We start from the raw sequence: 19,686 nt of genomic DNA on the forward strand, positions 1-19,686 counted from the left end.
ATTAACCATCTGGAGTGCTTTCCTATCTGCCACTGTGCAATTGGCAAATCATACAGAGGTGCAGTATGTTAAAATGCTCTCTATGGTGCAGTGGTAAAAGGTTACCAGCAGTTTCTCATTCAGTTGTTTTCTGGGAAGCCTCAGGTAGTATAATCTCTGCTGGGCCCTTTTGACCAGGGCTGCAATGTGGGCACCCCAGGTCAGGTCCTCTTTTAGGGTAACACCCAGTAACTTAAAACTGGCCACTTGCTCCACTCAGTCTCCATTGATAAGCAAGGGCTGGATGTCTGATCTGTTCCTTCTATAATCTACTATAAGTTCCTTGGTCTTATTGGTGTTGAGGATCAAGTTATCTCCATACCACGAAAGCAACCGGTCCACCTCATCTCGGTAGGCAGACTCATGCCCCCCCCCCCCCCCGGGAGATAAGTCCCACAACTGTTGTATCATCTGCAAATTTAGCAATAGTATTACTAATGTGAGTGGGAATGCAGTCATGCACATAGAGTAAGGGACTCAAGAGTATAGAGTAAGGGACTCAACACGCAACCCTGTGGTGTACCAGTGTTCAGAATAAGGGCTGAAGAGGTATGATTACCTAATCTGACCCTCTGTGAGCGGCCAGACAGGAAACCCATAATCCAAAGGCAGATTGAATTAGAAAACCTAAGGTCCAGAAGTTTAGACACTGGAAGAGTCCAATGAGAAAATGCTTTCAGTTAGAGCTAAAAATATCCCTGTTCTGCCTCTACAAGAGGCATCTTTTTCATCTTTATCCTAAACAGAGGATTGAGTCATTAAAAAAATCATCATTGAATCCAGTGAGATTTGATGTCTAAGTAAGCATGTTCAGATTTGCACTGCAAAAAAGGTGGAGTTACTAATCCTCTAAAGGATCTTCCTAACGTAGATCTAAATCTACACTGTATTAGTTTTCTGCTTCCTTCCAAATTTTGTCTGCATTTCTGTCAAAAAAAAAGTGGGAATTTCATAGGAATTTGAATAATTTTTGCAATAATCTTTTTCACTTTCTGTTCTTGTGCATGCGGAAAACTGGTTCAAAGTACATTTTCTACAGCATAGATTGTGTCCCTTTAGGCAGTTGTCTCCAGGGCATAGACAGTACGCATTTATTGAAGTCTGATTCTCAACTTTTCTGGCCAAAATGATTTCCCTTGCCTTATGATAGTTACATTAGTAACTGTACATTAGTTTTGAATTAAGCTGAATTGGTAGCTCATATGCATTTATGTATTTTCTGCATGGTTTTTAAAACATTTTTTAAAGGCAAATTTTCAAAAAATACATCTTAAGGCCACTTTTCAAAGATCAAGAATATTGTGTTTGCCCTTGTATTTTCCTTTAGTTATTTGTTAAAATTAGGTTAAATGTTAAAGGAAATATAAAGTTAGGTTAAAGGAAGCATAACTTCAATCCTGTGAGGTAGTTTGGGCTGAAACTTTACATGACTGAAGGAAGGCTCTTCCCATTTCCACCTAGGCATAATAGTAATTATTTTTTCCAAACAGCATTTTTCCCACAAAATAAATACTATACCTTGTTCTAAATTCTGATACTTCTCAAGCAATATCACTGGAACTTGCTGCCAGAAATGGGTAGTCTTTTTGCAAACTTATTGGAAGGAACGATAAACCTCTCTCTATATAGTGGAACAGGTTTCAAATCATAGAATAGGTTGCTTACTTCTTTGTACTTAACTAAAAAGGTTCACTCGGAACATGTATTATTGACTTAACCTCTGGTATAGAACTGATCCTAGGCACATCACTACCCTTCCTTATGTGACACAGCCAGTTTACAAGACCGTATTCACAGTTTACAAAAACATGTTCTTCCCCACCTCCCCGCCAACTCTTCTAAAACTAGAGGTAAAACTACTGCATGTGCATTTACTGCTACATTGAAAGTAAAGTTAGCCATAGTTAATGGAAACCAAGTTCTGGGTTAATCAGTCTTTAAAATGAACTTGCTCTAGCTCATCTTCCTCCAACTGACCCTCAGAGTCTCATCTCTTGTTGACTCAGCTGAACCCCGCAACTCTTTCCATTAAAAATAACCATTGGCTAAATGATTGTAGGTTTTTATGGTAATCTTTTTATCCATGCCAAGAGTCAGTAAAAGTGACCTGAATCAAGTAGCTATAAATGATAAAAAGTCCAATGTCTTTAGTTTGTACTATTATGAATGACTATATTTTTTTACTCCCATCTCCAGATTATTCTAAAGGTTTTGGTGGTAAATATGGTGTGGACAAAGAGAAAGTGGATAAAAGTGCTGTTGGCTTTGAATACCAGGGCAAAACTGAAAAACATGAATCACAGAAAGGTTTTTTTACTTTATTTTATTCCATGAAATTGTTTATGAGTTGATCTTCTTTAAACCTGAAATTGTAATATATCTGCATAAACTAAAGCTTTCAAGTCTTAAATCTACAAATTATTTTTTTTAAATCCTCTCCTTCCTTTTTTCTGTTGTAAAAATGTATTTTATAGATTGTTTGTTACTATAATCTGCCCTTCCATTAAAAAAAAGTCTTCAAGATGACTTAGAACAATAAAATCTAGTCAGTTTCTTAAATAGGGCTTCTAGGGTAATGAAAATAAGGCTAAAACAGAACTTTTCAGCTAACTTTATGATGCCTTCATTTATTATGCATAGTTCAGACTGATATTTTACTGTCTTAAAGAAAAAATGAAAAGACTATATATTTTATAATTTGATGTAGCAAATACCTGCTGCTCTTTGACATCCAGCATAAACAGCAACCACTAATAAGTTTGGTTGCTTTGATTTACAAGAATCTGCTTTTATGGATTACTGACTTAAATTAAACAGTTAACTACATTTAGACATGCTAAGCCAGGGTTTGTTAAATAAGCCAGAGTCATTCTTGCAAAGTCACCATGGTGTGTGTAATTTGAGGTTTTTTTTTAAATATCTGTCCTAAGGATTCATTGGATTCGGACTTAACTATTGAATGTACACAATAATTTTGCAATTTTGGTTTACAATGTATCTGCCTTGAACTTCTGTAATTGGACAGGCTTGAATAGGACACAAAAAGCCACCTGAGCCAGGAAATCACAAGCAAACCAAGTGCCCATGTGTTTGCATATTATGTTCAATTTCGATTCAAGTTATTAGGCTGTTAATGGACCGTAGTTTCAGGTTATAGTTTTCTTTCTAAAGCCTCCAATGGTTTATTCATTGATTCCATTCACTCATCCTATTCATGCCAAGCTACTGTACATATGGCTTAGCTTTATATGTAAACCAAACAATTATTTTGTAAACAGACTTTAATTATACTTTGGAATATGTGGGATTTTGTTATTTTACATGTATTAATAACCTTGACCACCCTAATATGGTTGAAAAATAAAAGCGTTAATTATATGATCTGATTACTCACAAGCCTTTCAAAGGCAGCATTGTAAACCAAAATTGCAAAATTACTAGGCGTGTACATTCAATAGTTAAGTCTGAATTCAGTGAATGCTTAGATTACAACCTTGGCACATTAATTTTCATTAGTATTTTCTTTATTCCTCTCTTACTTCCAGATGTTATCCATATCTTTTTATTTATTTATTTGAGTTTTATCCCACCTTTATTACTTTATAAATAATGCAAGATGGCAAACACGCATAATACTCCTTCCCCACTCCTATTTTCCCCACAACAACAACCTTGTGAGGCAGGTTGGGCTGAGAGCTAGTGGCTGGTCCAAAGGTTTTGGATTTCTTTCTATTTTCTTTTGGGTTAAGAAAAACAACAAAGAACACTTAAAATGACTTCTGAGACAAAAATCAGATAACATCTTGTAATGTTTTTTTTTGCACAGACTATACGAAAGGTTTTGGTGGAAAGTTTGGCATACAGACTGACAGACAGGATAAATGTGCACTTGGCTGGGATCACCAGGAAAAAGTACAGTTGCACGAATCTCAAAAAGGTACATTTATTGATAAGCTTTGCATGCACTATTGGGTATAACATTTGATAGCTAAAATAGAAATAGATAAATAAATATGGCTAATTGCTAATGCATACAGTTGCTTTTGTGCATAGCTGTTCACTGTAGTATTCCTGGAATTCTAGACTGGGCAACGGGGGGAGGGGGAAGATGGATTGTAATCAAAAGGGGAAATTTAATCTTAATTTGTTAAAACAGGAGAGAAGAGCTATTCAGTTGTTGTTGAATTATCTCTCCCAGCCTTTATTTAAAGATATGAAAATAGGCTTCCCTACTCATTTGGCAGTACAGTGGTAATCTAAAAAAGGCTAAAGTAGTAGGAACTGAGTAAGCCTACTTTACACAAAATGCAGCTTGTTCATGAGTTTACAACTAATCTTCAATTAATGATTATTCATTTAATAACTGTTAGAAGTTATGACGGTCCTGAAAAAAGTGATTTAATGATTGGTCCTTGCACTTACAATTGCCACAGTATCCCTGTGGTCACATGATCCAAATTCAGGTGCTATACAACCAATATGTATTTACATCCTGAGGTCATGTGACCACTTGCAACCTTCTTAGTGAAACCAATGGGGGAAGCTACATTCACTTATTGACCACAGGGATTCACTTAATAACTACAACAAAAAGGTGCAATTCACTTAATGACTGCCCCACTTAGCAACAGAATTTCCAGCACCAATTATGTTTGTAAGTAAAGGACTACCTATACAGTGCAGACAATTTAATCTGGCAGGGATTGTGTGCATTTTAAATTTCCACTGAACCATGATTAAAAGTGAGTAGTCTTGAAGTAACAAACTGTAATTCATTTGGTGTATCTGGCATATGACACTGGTTAAATGTGTGTTTGTGTCTATGTGTTATATTCCACAACTGAATATAAATGCAGAATTTACATTCAAGTACGCAACTACTCTATATTGTGTGGGAAGGTAACTGTTTTGTGTCAGACTGCATGTTTCTTAATGTTTTGAAGGGACTGTGAAACTTCAGATGATGGTAAAGTGGACCGGGGAGTAATTGCATATCTGATGCTTTCCTCTTTCAAAATATGCCTCTGGAAAATGAGTGCATGAGAGAAAGTTTAAAAAAAAAATCTCCTGCAATGTTGGATGTGTGAGTGTTATATGTATACCCAATAACAAGAAACACTTCAATTTGGAATTACTGTAATCTCCAGCATGAAATTAGGTGTCTTAAAAATTTTTTAGGCTATTTCTCAAAATTTAACAACTACAGGAAATAACCTCTTTTTAAACAAAACCTTTCCCTACTCCTTTCCACAACTATTTTTAACAAGCTTTTTTATGTATGTTGTGTTTAAACATGTTCCTCTTTTCCCCATCACCTTCCTTCCCTTGGTTTCTCTCCCCCCCCCTCCCCATCCTTATATACTGAATTTCTCAGATTATAAGAGTGGTTTCGGAGGGAAATTTGGTGTTCAAACCGAAAGGCAGGACCCATCAGCTGTGGGCTTTGACTACAAGGAGAAACTAGCGAAGCACGAGTCCCAACAAGGCAGAGTTTCCGCTTCTAACTCTTATCCAGTACCGTCATTTCTAACCCAGACCTAAGCTGCTCATTGCAAAGCCCTATACAATGCATGGCAACTTTAATTTCTTCTTCCTTTGCATATACATCAGGGAAATAATTAAGTTACCTTCAGTTATTTTAATACTCCTGTATGTCCTGAATGACAATGCATCATCCCATCTAATTGTGCTGCTTGATGTACATTCCAGAAAACTTTGGGGGTGCTCAACATCATGTATATTTTTAATCACAGCACATCCTTCCTTCCCATAACCTGGCCTGTAAATCCTTTGGCTCCTATATCTTTAGCACACAAGTCCATATTTCTTTATTAATCACAGAAAATTATTGAAAAAATGGTTTCAAAATGAAAATACAAAATCTCTTTGCCAAAGTTAGTACTGAAGTTGATGATACAGCTATATATTATATGATGATTGTAGAATGATTTTAACTTTTTTCCATTAGAAATATATCTGAGCTGACAGCTAGATAAGAACTTTCTATTTGAGTAATAACTTGCTTCATGCAGTATATTCGCTAACATGAACGCATCTGGAATTATTATATCATTAACATTTTAGGTAAATAAACTTAGGTAAATAAACCAGTTATATTTCTCTCACAAAAGCATGTATCTATGTAATATACTGTATATGTGCGTTGCATCTGTCTGTAAAATAAGTCAAAGCAGGAGATAAAAAAAACTTTTAATACTTGATTCATCCTTGTGATTTTTACTACTGTATGTCCAGCACAAACATGTCTGTCCAGCATTTAAATGTATTCTTGTTGGCAATCTTTAAAAACATAACATGGCCATTATTTTTTTAATCCTTAAGATATTCACAATATTTGTTCTTTCTAAGTAAGCAGCACATAATGCCTTGAAATAGTGACCTTCACGACGAGGCAGAATGTCTGACTTCAATCTCTCCTCTAACAATATGACAATTGCTCAAGGCTACACTGCGGATGTGGCCTGAGGCAGGTCTCTTGAGGGAGAGCAGCTCTTTCTTTGCTCGGATCTTATTTCATGTCAGCCAATGGCTATAGAAGCATGCTGTAGCCTGTTGTCACTTGCATACCTGCCAATGCTTTGGGGCCCTCAGAATATATACTCTTCCTTTTGCATCTACTTATTTTGTATTTTGGCTTGGCTGCAATCACCGGGTACTTTGTGCATGAACATCCCTTTAGGTAGCCATTGAGAGTGAAGCATTTACCATAAATCGTTTTTGTTCTGTTTTTAGATTACTCTAAAGGATTTGGTGGAAAGTATGGCGTCCAGAAAGATCGGATGGACAAGGTATTGAATTAAAATGAGTTATGGGGTTAGCATTCTCCGCTAATACTAAAAATAATTCCACTATCATAAAGTGTACTTTCTCTGAAGGACATTCTTGTTAAGGAGGACTGTACAGTCTACAGAAAAGATTGCAAAGAAGTGCTTCAGACCTCTCATGGGGCCAGCTCCTCTTTACTGTTCAATAAATCACGCAGGTTTTTTTCTTCAAGTCCCTGTGTTCAAAAGGGCGGGGGGGGGAGGAGGAGGAGAGAAGACATGACTGCTTTAATGAACCAAATCATTATAGCAGCCTATATTTAATGCAGACCACAAAGTAACAAACCTTTTAGGTGTATGTGCAAGAATGAAAAAAGATGGGCTGCTTTAATGTCTAGCAGGAAGTTTGATTTGCATGAATTCTGAACTCCTGCATGTCATTTTTTAAGCATGCACAGCCCCTTTATACAGATTATTAAGATTGTTATTTTATAGTAGAAACCCAGACACCTTAGTGCAAGTGTGAAAAGAAAAGGAACAATTGGCTAGCAGGAATCATAGAATAACAGAATTGGAATTTGCCTCAGAGTCCTACTCCTGTTCAAAGCACAAATGCAGTTAAAAATATTTCCAGTGGCATGTAGGCGTGGTATATGTATATATGTGTAGGGCAAGAGCATATGTGGACTGGAAACTAAGGAGAAATTTCCTAACAGTGAGAACCAGTGGAATGGCTTGCCTTCAAAAATTGTGGGTGCTCCATTACTGGAGGCTTTTAATAAGAGACTGGACAGCTACTTGTCTGGAATGGTATAGGGTCTCCTCCTGGAGCAGTGAGTTTTGACTAGAAAACCTCCAGGTCCCTTCCAACTCTGTTATTCTATTATGTGCGTGTATATATACAGTACGTACATATTATTTTAGTGCAGCTTTCCCAGTTAAGAGGAAGATTTGAATATGCATCTCCTTCTGTCTTGTATAAATTCACTTCAGAACATCGGAGAAGAACTTGTGTATCTGAGTTACCTATGATGTAGTAGTAAATGCTATGGTTTGTCTTAAGGAATTTATTTTTGTTTCTTTATGTCAGTGTTTCTCACCCTTAGTAACTTTAAGATGTGTGAATCTCAAATTCTAAAACTCTCCAACCAGCAAGTACCGTATTTGCCGGCGTATAAGATGACTTTTTTGCCCTGAAAAACATGCCTCCAATTGGGGGCCGCCTTATACGCCGGCAAATAGTAATTGGGAAGCACTGCGGTTGCTCAGCTGAGGCATTTTGCCATCGTGGAACGAATCCCGTGAAGCCGAAGGAGCAGCCAGCCTTCCCAGCTCCCAAGGAAACAGGCCGCACCGCGGCTCGCTGAGGTATCCGGCTGGGGCTGTCAGGAGTTGTAGCACCGCTGGCGCAGCTCCGCGTGGCTCCAGTCCGCATTGCCTCGGGAAGGAAAGGCAAAACCAGGAGCCGCTGCTGCCATTGCAAAGTGCCGCCGCTGCTCTTCCTTTTGCCTTCCTTCCCGAGGCAACGCGGGACTGGAGCCGCGCGGAGCCGCGCCAGCGGTAACAACTTCTGACAGCCCCAGCCGGATACCTCAGCGGAGCCCGGGCGGTGCGAGCCTCGCTTCCTTGGGAGCTGGGAGAAGGCTGGCTGCTCCTTTCAGCTTCACGGGATTCGCTTTCACGGTGCACAAAAGTGCCTCAAAAAAAAAAAAAAAAGTGCAAAAGTGGAAGGCGGCGGAAGAGGGGGCGAGTATATAACAAACTATATTTTGAGTGGAAATGTTGGGGGTCGCCTTATACGCCCGGTCGCCTTATACGCCGGGTCGCCTTATACGCCGGCATATACGGTAAGTTGGAGGTCCATACGCCTTAAAGTTACCAATGTTGAGGAACCCTGCTTTATATGAACTGGATTCCATTTCCTTGTATTGACAGAATGCATCATCTTTCGAAGATATTGAGAAATTGTCTTCAACATACCAGAAGACTAAACCAGTAGAAGCTGGTAAGATTCCCCCCCTTTCATGCTTTTTTTTCATTATATAGTTGAGTTTTCTTTAACATCTTAAAAATCTCAGGCCTCTCATTATATCAGCAAAAGGCTGCTAACAAATCTTGAAATGTCTTAACTTTTAAAGTGTGGGTGAAAAAAATAGAAGCCAGGTAGCCGTCCAATATAATTGTTTTCTGCCTACAATCCCTAGAAAGCAGGACTATTATCAGTGGTGGGATTCGAAAACTTTTACCACCGGTTCAGTGGGCGTGGCTTGGTGGGCACGCTTTGCGTGCGTGTGCACGCCAAATGCACACTTTGCGCAGGTGCAGAGGCATCTGCACAGGTGCAGGGCGGTCCAACTCGCCTCCTGCAAGCCTGCAGTCTCCTGGTCGCTTCAGCAGCTGCTGCGCAGCACTCTGCTGTGCCGCGCAAAGCAGCTGCGCTTCAAAAGCAGGGGATAAAGAGGAGTATGGGAGCTCGGGCGGGCAGGCGGGCCCAAGAATAGAGCGGAGGAGAGAACCGGTTCAGTCTCCGCTGCTCATCGCTGCTATCGGCTCGGCAGAACCGGGCTGAAATGGTAGAATACCACCACTGGCTATTATTTAAACTGAATGTGTCAACCTATCTTTAGTCATATATTTGGAGCTACCTTTCATTTCCTAATTTAAACTAGTAGCTAGACCACCCGTGACCCTTTGGGGGTCATCATTTCAGAGATAGTTCCTTATCTAAACAAAGAAAAAAATGACCATGGGCAAAAAATCAGTGGGGTGGACGTGACTTCGACTTCCTGTTTGGCTTCCCCCACTGAATTTCCTTGTGAGAAGCTGGCAAAGAGCACCAGAAATCCCCTCCTCTTCCCAGAAGGGAGGGGAGGGGAGGGAAGTGAGAGATTGGACAAGCAACTGGGAAGCTGTCATTGGAAATGAGGATCATATGACTGCAAAAATGCAGTGGCGGCACTGAAGCAGCAGCACCCTGTCAGCAGCTCTGAAGCAGCCACAATTTCTCCAAATTTGAGAATAATGGCACCCAGCAGCCTACAAAATAGCCTCTTTGAGGTACTTTTGTTGACAAAGTTTCACCCAATTCAAGGTTGCAAAGTTATCAAACAGACACAAGTGCTTTAGTAGTATATAGATCGATTCAGTTTAAGCTTTCAGCCAATGCATGTTTTGTGGCAGGTGTTTCTAACAGGAAGATGAATAAGTTACTCTCCTTAGCACCTTGTGATCTTTTATAAACACAAATAATTGGTAGTCTGACCAGAACACTAAATAATTAGTTTGGATTTTGAGAACAAATGATTGGGAATTGTTTCTGAAGATTTGTGGCTGGGGGAAAAATGGCTTATCAGATAATCGCTTTTGTATTGTGAACCATTACAGCAAATGCCAAAACAAGCAACATCAGAGCTAACTTTGAAAATCTAGCTAAGGATAAAGAACAAGAAGACAGAAGAAAGGCGGAAATTGAAAGAGCTCAAAGGATGGCCAAGGACAAGGAGGAACAAGAAGAGGCTAGGAGGGCACTCGAAGTTGGTGAAATTCATACTTTTGTCTTTCTATCTCACCATCCCTTCCGCCCTTCCCATCTCCTCCCGACTTTAGTTGCACCATTGCAAGTGTAGATTGTGAGTGAGAATAAAATCAAGATCAGTCTGTATGTGTGTGGTATGTGTCAACTTAAGTAAAGTAGTAATTATTCTAAGACTCTTAAATTATTGATTGTAGAAGAGTTAGGACAATACAGGTAGTCCTTGACTTACAACTATTTGTTTAGTGACTATTTGAAGTTACAGTGGCACTGAAAAAAATGTGATTTATGATCAGTTTTCACACCTACAATCATGGCAGCATCCAGAGGTGGGATTCTACCAGTTCACACCTATTCTCTAGAACTGGTTGTTAACATTCTAAGCAGTTCAGAGAATCGGTTATTAGAAGAAATTACAGGCCTAATCCTGTAAGGAAGTCAGGAAGGAAACATTCTGGTGTTGCTTACAGAAACTGCCTCTCCCTTATTATATTCTTGGCAGGGCTATACTTCCTGTCTCAGGAACTTAAGAGAAGTTTTTTTTCCCCCTCTTTTGCTGGTACTTTGCTTGTGTGGAGTGACCATTCAAAATTACAATGGCACTGAAAAAAGTGACTTATGACCATTTTTCACACTTACGACTTGCAGCATCCCCACAGTCATGAGAGGCCAGGCGAGGAGATGCGTGCCTCGATGTGAGTGATATTGAGTTGGCCATGCCCAGCCAATAACATGACCACCAAGCCATGTCCACCCAGTCACATGACCACCAAGCCATGCCCACCACCTAAGCCATGCCCACAGAACTGGTTGTTAAAAATTTGAATCCCACCCCTGGCAGCATCCCCATGGTCACATGATCAAATTCAGGTGCTCGGCAACTGGCATGTATTTATGACAGTTCCAGTCTCTCGGGGTCACGCGATCACCATTTGTGACCTTCCCAGCTGGCTTCCGACAAGCAAAGTCAACGGGGGAAATAAGATTTGCTTAATAACCGCATGATTCACTTAACAACTGTAATAATTCACGTTAACAGCTGTGGTAAAAAAAGTTGTAAAATGGGGGCAAATCTCACTTAACCAGCTGCCTTGCTTAGCAACAAAAATGGGCTCAATTGTGGTAGTAAGTCAAGGATTATCTGTAGTTGTTTTCTAAGGAGCCACACAACTTGACACCTGTTGCAGTATAAATCATATCAAATATAAGGAATTGTCACTCTGTGAAGATGCAGGATAAACAAAAGACCAGCAGTATCTGGAGAGCCACAGCTAGTATCACAGACCAATGGCCAGCTTTCCAAATATGACATTCAGGATAAATTCAATCAGAGATGCTGTTAGATAAATTAACCCTTGAGCTTCTTGTTTGCTTGTTGTGCTTGAATCTTGTATAAATGCTGTAACAGCCCTTGGTTAAGTTCCACTTTTATGTGAAGAATTTTACAGTAACATTTTGAGAAGAGGGGAGCCTTTGCAGTGCAAGCAATAGATCTGTTCCTTTCCAACAAATGTCTGCCTTCAGCATTGGCCTTCCTGTTATGAACAAAGAAAGGCAGTTGTCCCGCCTATGTTGATAGCATGATCTGTCTTGGAGGCAGATCTGTAGCCTGCGGGAAAGACATATCCCTTTCACTATAGCTCTAGTGCAGGGGGTCCCCAAGTCCTGGGATGGACCGGCACTGGGCCGTGCCATGCCAGAAACTGGGCCGTGCAAAAAAGGTAAAGCCCCATCCATGGGATGCAGGCAGCATGTGAAACCACGTCCCCTCTGGTCTGCAGAAAAACCTTTCTCTGGTACCGGTCCCTGGTACCCAAAAGGTTGGAGGGGGGGCGCGGATCACTGCTCTAATGGTGATTATTTTATTTATTTATTTGAATCCTGCCTTTGTTATTTTTATAAATAACTCGAGGCGGCAAATGTGCCCAGCACACCTTCCCCCCCCCCTTATTTTCCCCACAAGAACCATATGAGATGGACTGGATGAGAAAGAGTGCGTGGCCCAAAGTCACCCCAGCTGGCTTTCATGCCTACAGCAAAACTCGATCTCACGGTCTCTGTTTTCTAGTCTGGTATCTTAACCATTCGACCAAACTGGCTATTATTATGTAATATTATTACATTTGTTATATTATTGTCATTAAGATATATACTAATATAATATGTACAGGATCTTTAACCAGGACTTTTATATTATTGTATTCTTGTTGAATTCTGTTAAGCTGTTGACCTCAACAATATATCATAAAGGCTGCATTTCACAGGTAAATTTAAAGAAAAAGGTAGGGGAAGTATTAGCTGCATTCTGGTAAAATAGGGTTACCTTTGATATTTGAGTTGCATGCCTGGTAACATTCTGAGGTAGATTTGCCATAAACTATGCAGAATCTGCTGAAAAAGATGTACTAAATTTGTTGAAGGGAGATGAATGCTATCTGCTCTATAGTAATTTTGGTTCTTGAAAAATAACAGTTTTGTCCTTCCCCAAAATTGGCACTTTTATTTATTTACGTGCTGAGCTGCAAGAAAAAAAGTCAATTCAACCAAAGAAATAGAAAAGCAATCTGGTACCTCTGTGTATGATTTTAATCATTTTTTTTAGATTATTGGCCATCGATGGCTACCCTTTAGAATGCATTTAAGACACGAAAGGCATCCTAAAGATAATCTGGGGGGAATGGCAGGCAGCCTTTCCCAGCATGGCCTGTCTTGCGCCACCCACAGGGTCTCTTTGAGACATAAATGTAAAAAGAAATTCCCTGTCTGCATGTGCTCTCTGTAATACAGTGCACAAGTATTCTAATGGCTTAATTTACCTTACACAATCCCTGATAAAGATGGAAAACAATACACCCCAACTCTCAGGTAAACAAGGCAGGTGAAGATTTATAGACTTGATTCATAAAATGTTTACATAAATTTACATGGCGTGTTTATTGTCTGCCTTCCCAGGGCAGTTTATCAGTATTTAAATATGTGGTGTTCCATGGACATGTGTTAAAATACAGGTAGTCCTTGACTTATGACCATAAAAGGGACTGGAGTTTTAATTGCCGAACAATATGGTCCTTTATCAAGTGACCAGACCTGATTTTACTACAATTTTTACCACATTCATTAAGTGAATCATCGCTGTTAAGTAACTGACGTGGTCATTAAGTGAATCAGATGGTCATTGCGCAAATCCAGCTTCCCCAATTGACTTTGCCTGTCAGAAGCCAGCTGGGAAAGTGGCAGATCACAATCACAGTGCAAGATGTGCAGCTCTTGTAAATGCAAGCCAGTTGCCAAGCTGAATTGCAGCCCCGTGGGAGTTGCAGTGGTTGTAACTTCGAGGCCATCATAACATTGAATCATCATTTAAGGAACGATTGTAAGACAAGGACTACTTGTATAAGCTTGAAGTTTGACTTTTGGTTCCCAGCAAACACAACATCCTTAGGTTTCAGAAAAAGGAATAAAAAAGAATGATGTATTCCCAATGCAATTGCATGTTGTGAAGTCCTCAGAGAAAGGCCGTGATGGGGGGAAAAACATAAGAGCCATCTCATTCCAAGTGAGAGAGTTGGGATGGAAAACCCAATAATGACACCTCACGAGCAAATCTAAGTACTTGTAAGAAGCCATGATGATGTCATTGTAACATGAACTACAATTATCCTCTTCCCTTCACTCCCATCTTCATGATTATTGCTCTCTTGGTGGTATCTCTGCCTCAGTTATTTGTCCTTGCCAATGTAGTTTTATCATGAAGAACTGAAAATAACTTGAATCAGTACCCAGGGTGATCATAATCCAAGGTAGTACTTTCGGCATATTGGTTATCTTCAGTTTTAGTCTTCTGCATCTTGAATGCGTATCTTCAAATAACTCTGATTAAGTTGGACCATCTGCAGCCAGATGGCTTTTCATAATCTCTACCTTAAAAAAGTATGTTTTTGTGCATATTGATGTATGTTTAAACTACGTAATAGTTTTTGTAAATCATAGCTTATTTTTTTCTTTTTGAAAAGGAAAAAGCCAAATCCAAGACACAGAATCTTCCTGAACCTCTATCTCCACAAGCAGTGGAAGAAAAAGTTCCATCAAATGTAATCTACGAGGTAGGTTAGGTTGTTTCAATGTCAGAGTCCTTTTTCCAATGCATTTTGAGTAGCATATTGATGACATTCATTCCCTTCTTCCAGTAAAATAATAAACAAAACAGGTAAATCCATTCTAACAGGTTGCCCTCTATCATTGTGAGTTGAAAAAGCTACAATTGTTAGATTGTATAAACCAATATAAACTATATAAACCAATATATAAACCAATCAAATATCTACAGTATCTATATCAGGCTTGACTAGTTATACATAACAATATGGTAGAGAAGTCCATAATGTAGGTGGGGGTAAGGTAGGGCGACAACTTTTCCTGAGCCCTCAAATGTGCTGCCAATCAGGTTGGGTGCTCTTGCACAAAATGCATCAGCCATCTTTATTTATTACACTATTGTATTATGGACTGCCCCCTTTTGCAGACTCAAAAAGTATGTTCCAGAAAACGAGGCATAAATACTGACTAAATATCTGCTAGGCAGCCCAATATATTTTCCTTCAAGCACTCTGCAGCCCAGCCTTTCTAAAGATTGGAGGCAGACTCAGAGAAGCCAGGTTGTTGTCCCCTCTCAAATCCATTCCCATAGGGTAGGGTCTCTCAGCATATTTGACTACATCTGAGAGACCCTATTGGAGACCCCATATATTTCCCTAAAAGTTTTCTGGTTGAGCCTCCAACATGTGTCCAAAATGGTCAAACGGTAGTTTTTAAAGTGACAGAAGAGGAAGAACTATGGAAAGCAGTCTGTGTTAAATTAGTTTAAAGTTAATAAATGTTACATTCCAGATGAAATCAGATGTAGTGGGGTTTTTTTTTGCCCCAGCCTACCCACCACTTTTGGGAATAGTGCAGGGTGCCCTATTATTCTGGTTTTTTGTTTTTTGTTTTGCTTAATAGATCACAGTGGATAATGTTCATAATCAAATATTTTTGATGTCTTGTGTAATGCTTGCTTTTATTTGTGTAGGATGCTGCTTCCTATGAATCTGGTTATAAAAGTTCCAGTGCAAGTCTTCCAAATGTACCTGAGCCAGAACAGGACAGCAAAGCCGAAGAATCTGACTATCAAGAAGCAATTAGTCAGAGAGAGCCGGCCTATGAATCAGGGACCGTGTACGAAGAGGCTACAGTAGGAAATCAGCATCAAGCAGGTTAAACAACTTCTCTTTTCACTTCAGAATCTTCGGGAAACTCCATGTTGCTCTAGGATGTGATCACATGGCTCTGCCAGTATAAGGAAAACTCAGCATGCTTCCTTAAACTGCTTGGAGGTTAGGGGCAAGATAGAAATGTTAAGAAGCAAAATAGGCTGAAAATGAGAAAAACTTATTTATTGTCAAATTTTTCACCTGGTTGCAGGGCTCAGTATAGGTGAATCGATGTTAGTTAACAACTAAAATAAGTATTTGAAAAAAAAGCCTCTTGAAGCAGCATGGAACTTAATAAATAGTAGATTGTGAGGATGCTCTAAGTAGCTGTTCCCAATGGGTGCAGTAAAAATGCCAATATTACATTGATGGCTCAGTATAATTGATGATTCAGTATAATTGTACCACTATGGAGACCTTCATAAATGCCAGACCATGTACAAAATAAGAAGACTTGAATGTCCTATAGTGAAATGTATCTTTTTTTTTTTTTAGATGAAACTGCTTATGAATATGAAAATGACCTTGGAATAACAGCTATAGCCTTATATGATTATCAGGCTGGTAAGTAACACAATAGCTAGCCTTATAGTTCTAGTTCAGAACATATTTAGGCTCTGATTTCTACAGAATTGCCTGTCTTTGTTCATTGGGCTAGAGGTCCACTCTCTTCCAAATAACCTTTTCTGGATTTTCTGGAGAAAAAAAGAATAATGGTAGTATCAGCACTATTGATGGCACCAATTGACTTTGAGATCTGATGCATATATCCTCCTGGGCTACTTGCTAATTGGAACCAAAACAGGGTCTTTTCAATTGCTACGTTCATGTCCGCTCATCATGCTTTTATTAAGAGCTGCTTCTGTATAATTTTTCTATAGGTTATCCTCGACTTACAACTATTCATTTAGCAACCACTCAAAGTTAAAACATCCCTGGGGAAAGGGACTTGCAACCAGTCCTCGCACTTACGACTGTTGTAGCATCCCCATGGTCACATGATCCAAATTCAGGGTTTTGGCAATGTATCTGATGATTGCAGTGGGGGCCATAGGAGCATCATTTTGTGACCCTCCCAGCCAGCTTCTGACAAGCAGAGTTGCGGGGTGAGGGTGGGGAAGCAAGATTTGCCAAATGACTACATGATCCACTTAACTGCAGTGACTCACTTAATAGTCATGCCAAAAAAGAAAAGAAAAAACGGCATGATTTAACAACGGTCTTGCTTAGCAACGGAAATTCTGGTCCCAATTGTGGTTGTAGGTTGAGGACTATCTACGTAGAATGAGGTACAGAGTGAGCTCTTCTAGAAGCTGCTATCTAGGTATAAAGTCTCCACCAGGCCTGATGTGTTAATTCAGAAGCTCTGCTTGTGCATTACCTGCAGAGAAGGCTACTCTTGAGTTTAGAAAGAGGAGCCACTGCTGCAAATGTTGAGCAAGAGCTATTCTCACTTTTCTGGCTTGTGCGTTTTCTTCTGATCCTATCAGATCACCTGTGTATGCCAAAGGTGCTTTTTAAACTGTAACCTACCTGGAAGGAGGTGGTGATAAGCTCTCTGGAAAAAAAAAAAGAATTTAAAGATGTTTCCGGTCTGTTTCTCAGCACTTGCAATCTGTGAAACACAAATGTATATATTTTGCTTGAAAACATGATTTCCCTTTTGAGCCAAGTCTGTGGAGTCTCTTGGCGTGGGCTGCTCTGTATCCACGAGGCAGCACCCACCTAAAGGGGCGTAGCCAGTGGCTACTCCCCCAAAGTCTGGAATTCCTTCCTGATAGTGGCAACGCTTTCTCAGTGGGACTTCTTCTGTCCACAATCAAAAGACATACTTTTTTAATTCAAAGATCTAGGCTATTACCTTGATCTCTTGCTAGATTAGTTTTCTGTCTGGTGGAGATGATTTCCTTTTATTCGGGCGTTTCTCTCTGGGTTTCAATTGTTGAGTTTTAAAATGATTCTGCTCATGCCTTTATTATTTGATGGTTCATTCTAGGATGGGATGGGAGTTGAAACATATGGTCTGGGTATAGAAAAACAAAATCAGCTGACCTAACCCTGAGTTTCAAAGTCCTTCTGCTAAACCTTCTAACATTTCTGGTTTTTTTCTTCCACAGCTGGGGATGATGAGATTTCTTTTGATCCAGATGATATCATTACCAATATTGAAATGATAGATGATGGCTGGTGGAGAGGAGTCTGCAAAGGCAGATATGGGCTTTTCCCAGCTAATTATGTTGAGCTGAGACAATAGAAACGGATGCCTACCATTTATGCCTTAATACCATGATCATTCATCTGACTTATTACACTACAAATCATGTGGGGCTTTTTTGTTGTTGTTATGCAGGAGAAAAGATTGAAAGGATCTATTCATACTCCTTTTATATTTAAAATAATTTGCTGATGCTTTTATAAATGTTTATGGGTCCAGAAATTGCTAATATATTGTGACTCTATGTTGCCCTGCAGCCTGTTATCATACTTTTTAATGCATTTTGAAAAAGAGGTTTTCTTGATTCCTTTGCCAAATTGGTGATGGTGATTATCCCCCCCCCCCCCAGAGTAGTACATATTTCATTTGTACTGTACAAATTATATCCAGGTGTTTTGTACTGAACATGGTCAATTTTCCAGCTCCCACCTGTCGTATCTAGGTCACATTTCCACTTACTGGGAACATGGCAGGTATGGATAGAGGAAAATGCTAGCTGGCTTGCAGTTAGTGGCAAACATTCATGGGAAGGTATTCTATATTAATCTCAGAAAAGACCCAGTATAGAAGGCTATGCTTATTTTTCATTCATATTCTTGGGAAGTGCACAGTCCAGTCAAAAGCTCTGTTGTGTGACTTCAGTCGAACTTTACCAGAAGTTCTGATAAGGAACTGATGTAAGCCTCACCTGGCTTTGCGATGTAAGTTTTGTTTATGCTGCTTTTTCTCTCATACACCTAGAACACTGTGAAATTTTTGGTCTTGGAGATTTAGAAGTTTCCATTACATGCCCTCTCTAGCTCTCTCAGCCTGTCACATTGATGATAAAACAGGCAGGACATGCAGCACTAATTCCAGTTTGTATCATTTGCAAAGAGGACAATGGGATGAGATGGCTTCCTCTATAGTAAATCTATTTTTTGGCTTTATTTCATTAAAGGAATATTGCTCTTATGAGTATGTTAAACCCTTGGAGGAAATTGCTATTTTTAAACAATGTAGAAGACTCATTTTACATATTCAGCTCTGACTGCCAGTAACACTCAAGCAAACTGTAAAGATCTCTCTGTCTTTTGCCAAATGTAATGCTGAATTTCTTGCATAACTTCTGTAAAATAAATTGAGAATTGATTATTGATTTTAACCACATAAGCATCCCTACCAAAGACAGCATATATGTATGTGTCTTCAGTGTTTCTTGTTCATTTTTGTTTGGGAAGAGAGAAATTCAGGGATCAAGGAAAGAAGTGAATGAAAAAAAGATTAACAATTAAGTTCAATAAAATATTAAAAAAATATTTCTATTGAATGGTAACTAAGGGTATCTAAGGGAATATGGAATGTATAGAGAAATGATCTTGGATGGGATTGGCTACTTGGACAATCTCTAAGAAGAATGTATGTAATGTTTGTTTCTATTATCTTCCCCACCGGTTCCTTGCTTTTTCATTATTACATCGATAATAGTATGTTAAGTGGGCATGGATTTTATATGCAGTTTTAGCTTATTCAGTTTGCGTAGGACAGCAACTAGGATATATGATTCCTGTTTTTTTTTGTGTTGTTTTTTTTTGTAAATTAAATATTCAAATAAACTTTTGCAACCATTTTCCCAGGAGATTTTTTTTTTGTCTAAACTATTCTAAGTCACAAACTGAATGTTAATGTATTGCCTTCTGCTAGGTCAAATGCCTTCTACCTTCTTCAGTTACTGAAGTAGAGCCCCGGGGGGGAAAAGCACAACAAGGATATTCTTGGCCTGGTTTTTAAACTATCTTCTTGCACCAGTTATTCCAAGAAAGTAGTTGATTCAATAGTCCTGTGCATTGGGGACAAATATATCATAAAGTGGAAGCCAGCCCCTCT

The 19,686-nt window shown here is 39.2% G+C and overlaps 1 protein-coding gene across 5 annotated transcripts in view; it reads left to right on the top strand.

Annotated features, from left to right (window-relative positions):
- The window catches only part of CTTN (cortactin), a 32,997-nt gene extending 13,568 nt beyond the window's left edge, over window positions 1-19,429 (top strand). For 2 of the 5 annotated variants that reach the window (XM_087951154.1, XM_026664727.2), the window contains exons 8-17: window positions 2,236-2,346; window positions 3,866-3,976; window positions 5,414-5,524; window positions 6,793-6,848; window positions 8,760-8,829; window positions 10,209-10,357; window positions 14,370-14,459; window positions 15,425-15,608; window positions 16,101-16,169; window positions 17,723-19,429. In XM_087951154.1, coding sequence (XP_087807280.1) covers window positions 2,236-2,346; window positions 3,866-3,976; window positions 5,414-5,524; window positions 6,793-6,848; window positions 8,760-8,829; window positions 10,209-10,357; window positions 14,370-14,459; window positions 15,425-15,608; window positions 16,101-16,169; window positions 17,723-17,859 — 1,088 coding nt within the window. In that variant the 3' untranslated portion in view covers window positions 17,860-19,429. The remainder of the gene's footprint in view (window positions 1-2,235; window positions 2,347-3,865; window positions 3,977-5,413; window positions 5,525-6,792; window positions 6,849-8,759; window positions 8,830-10,208; window positions 10,358-14,369; window positions 14,460-15,424; window positions 15,609-16,100; window positions 16,170-17,722) is intronic. The other 3 variants (XM_087951157.1, XM_026664728.2, XM_087951156.1) reach the window with 2 other exon arrangements.
- Window positions 19,430-19,686: the final 257 nt, after the last annotated feature.

The sequence above is a fragment of the Notechis scutatus genome, chromosome 1 (genome assembly GCF_049901735.1).
Source record: "Notechis scutatus isolate UNSWTSFEM ecotype Mainland chromosome 1, rNotScu1.2, whole genome shotgun sequence".
Lineage (NCBI taxonomy): Eukaryota > Metazoa > Chordata > Lepidosauria > Squamata > Elapidae > Notechis > Notechis scutatus.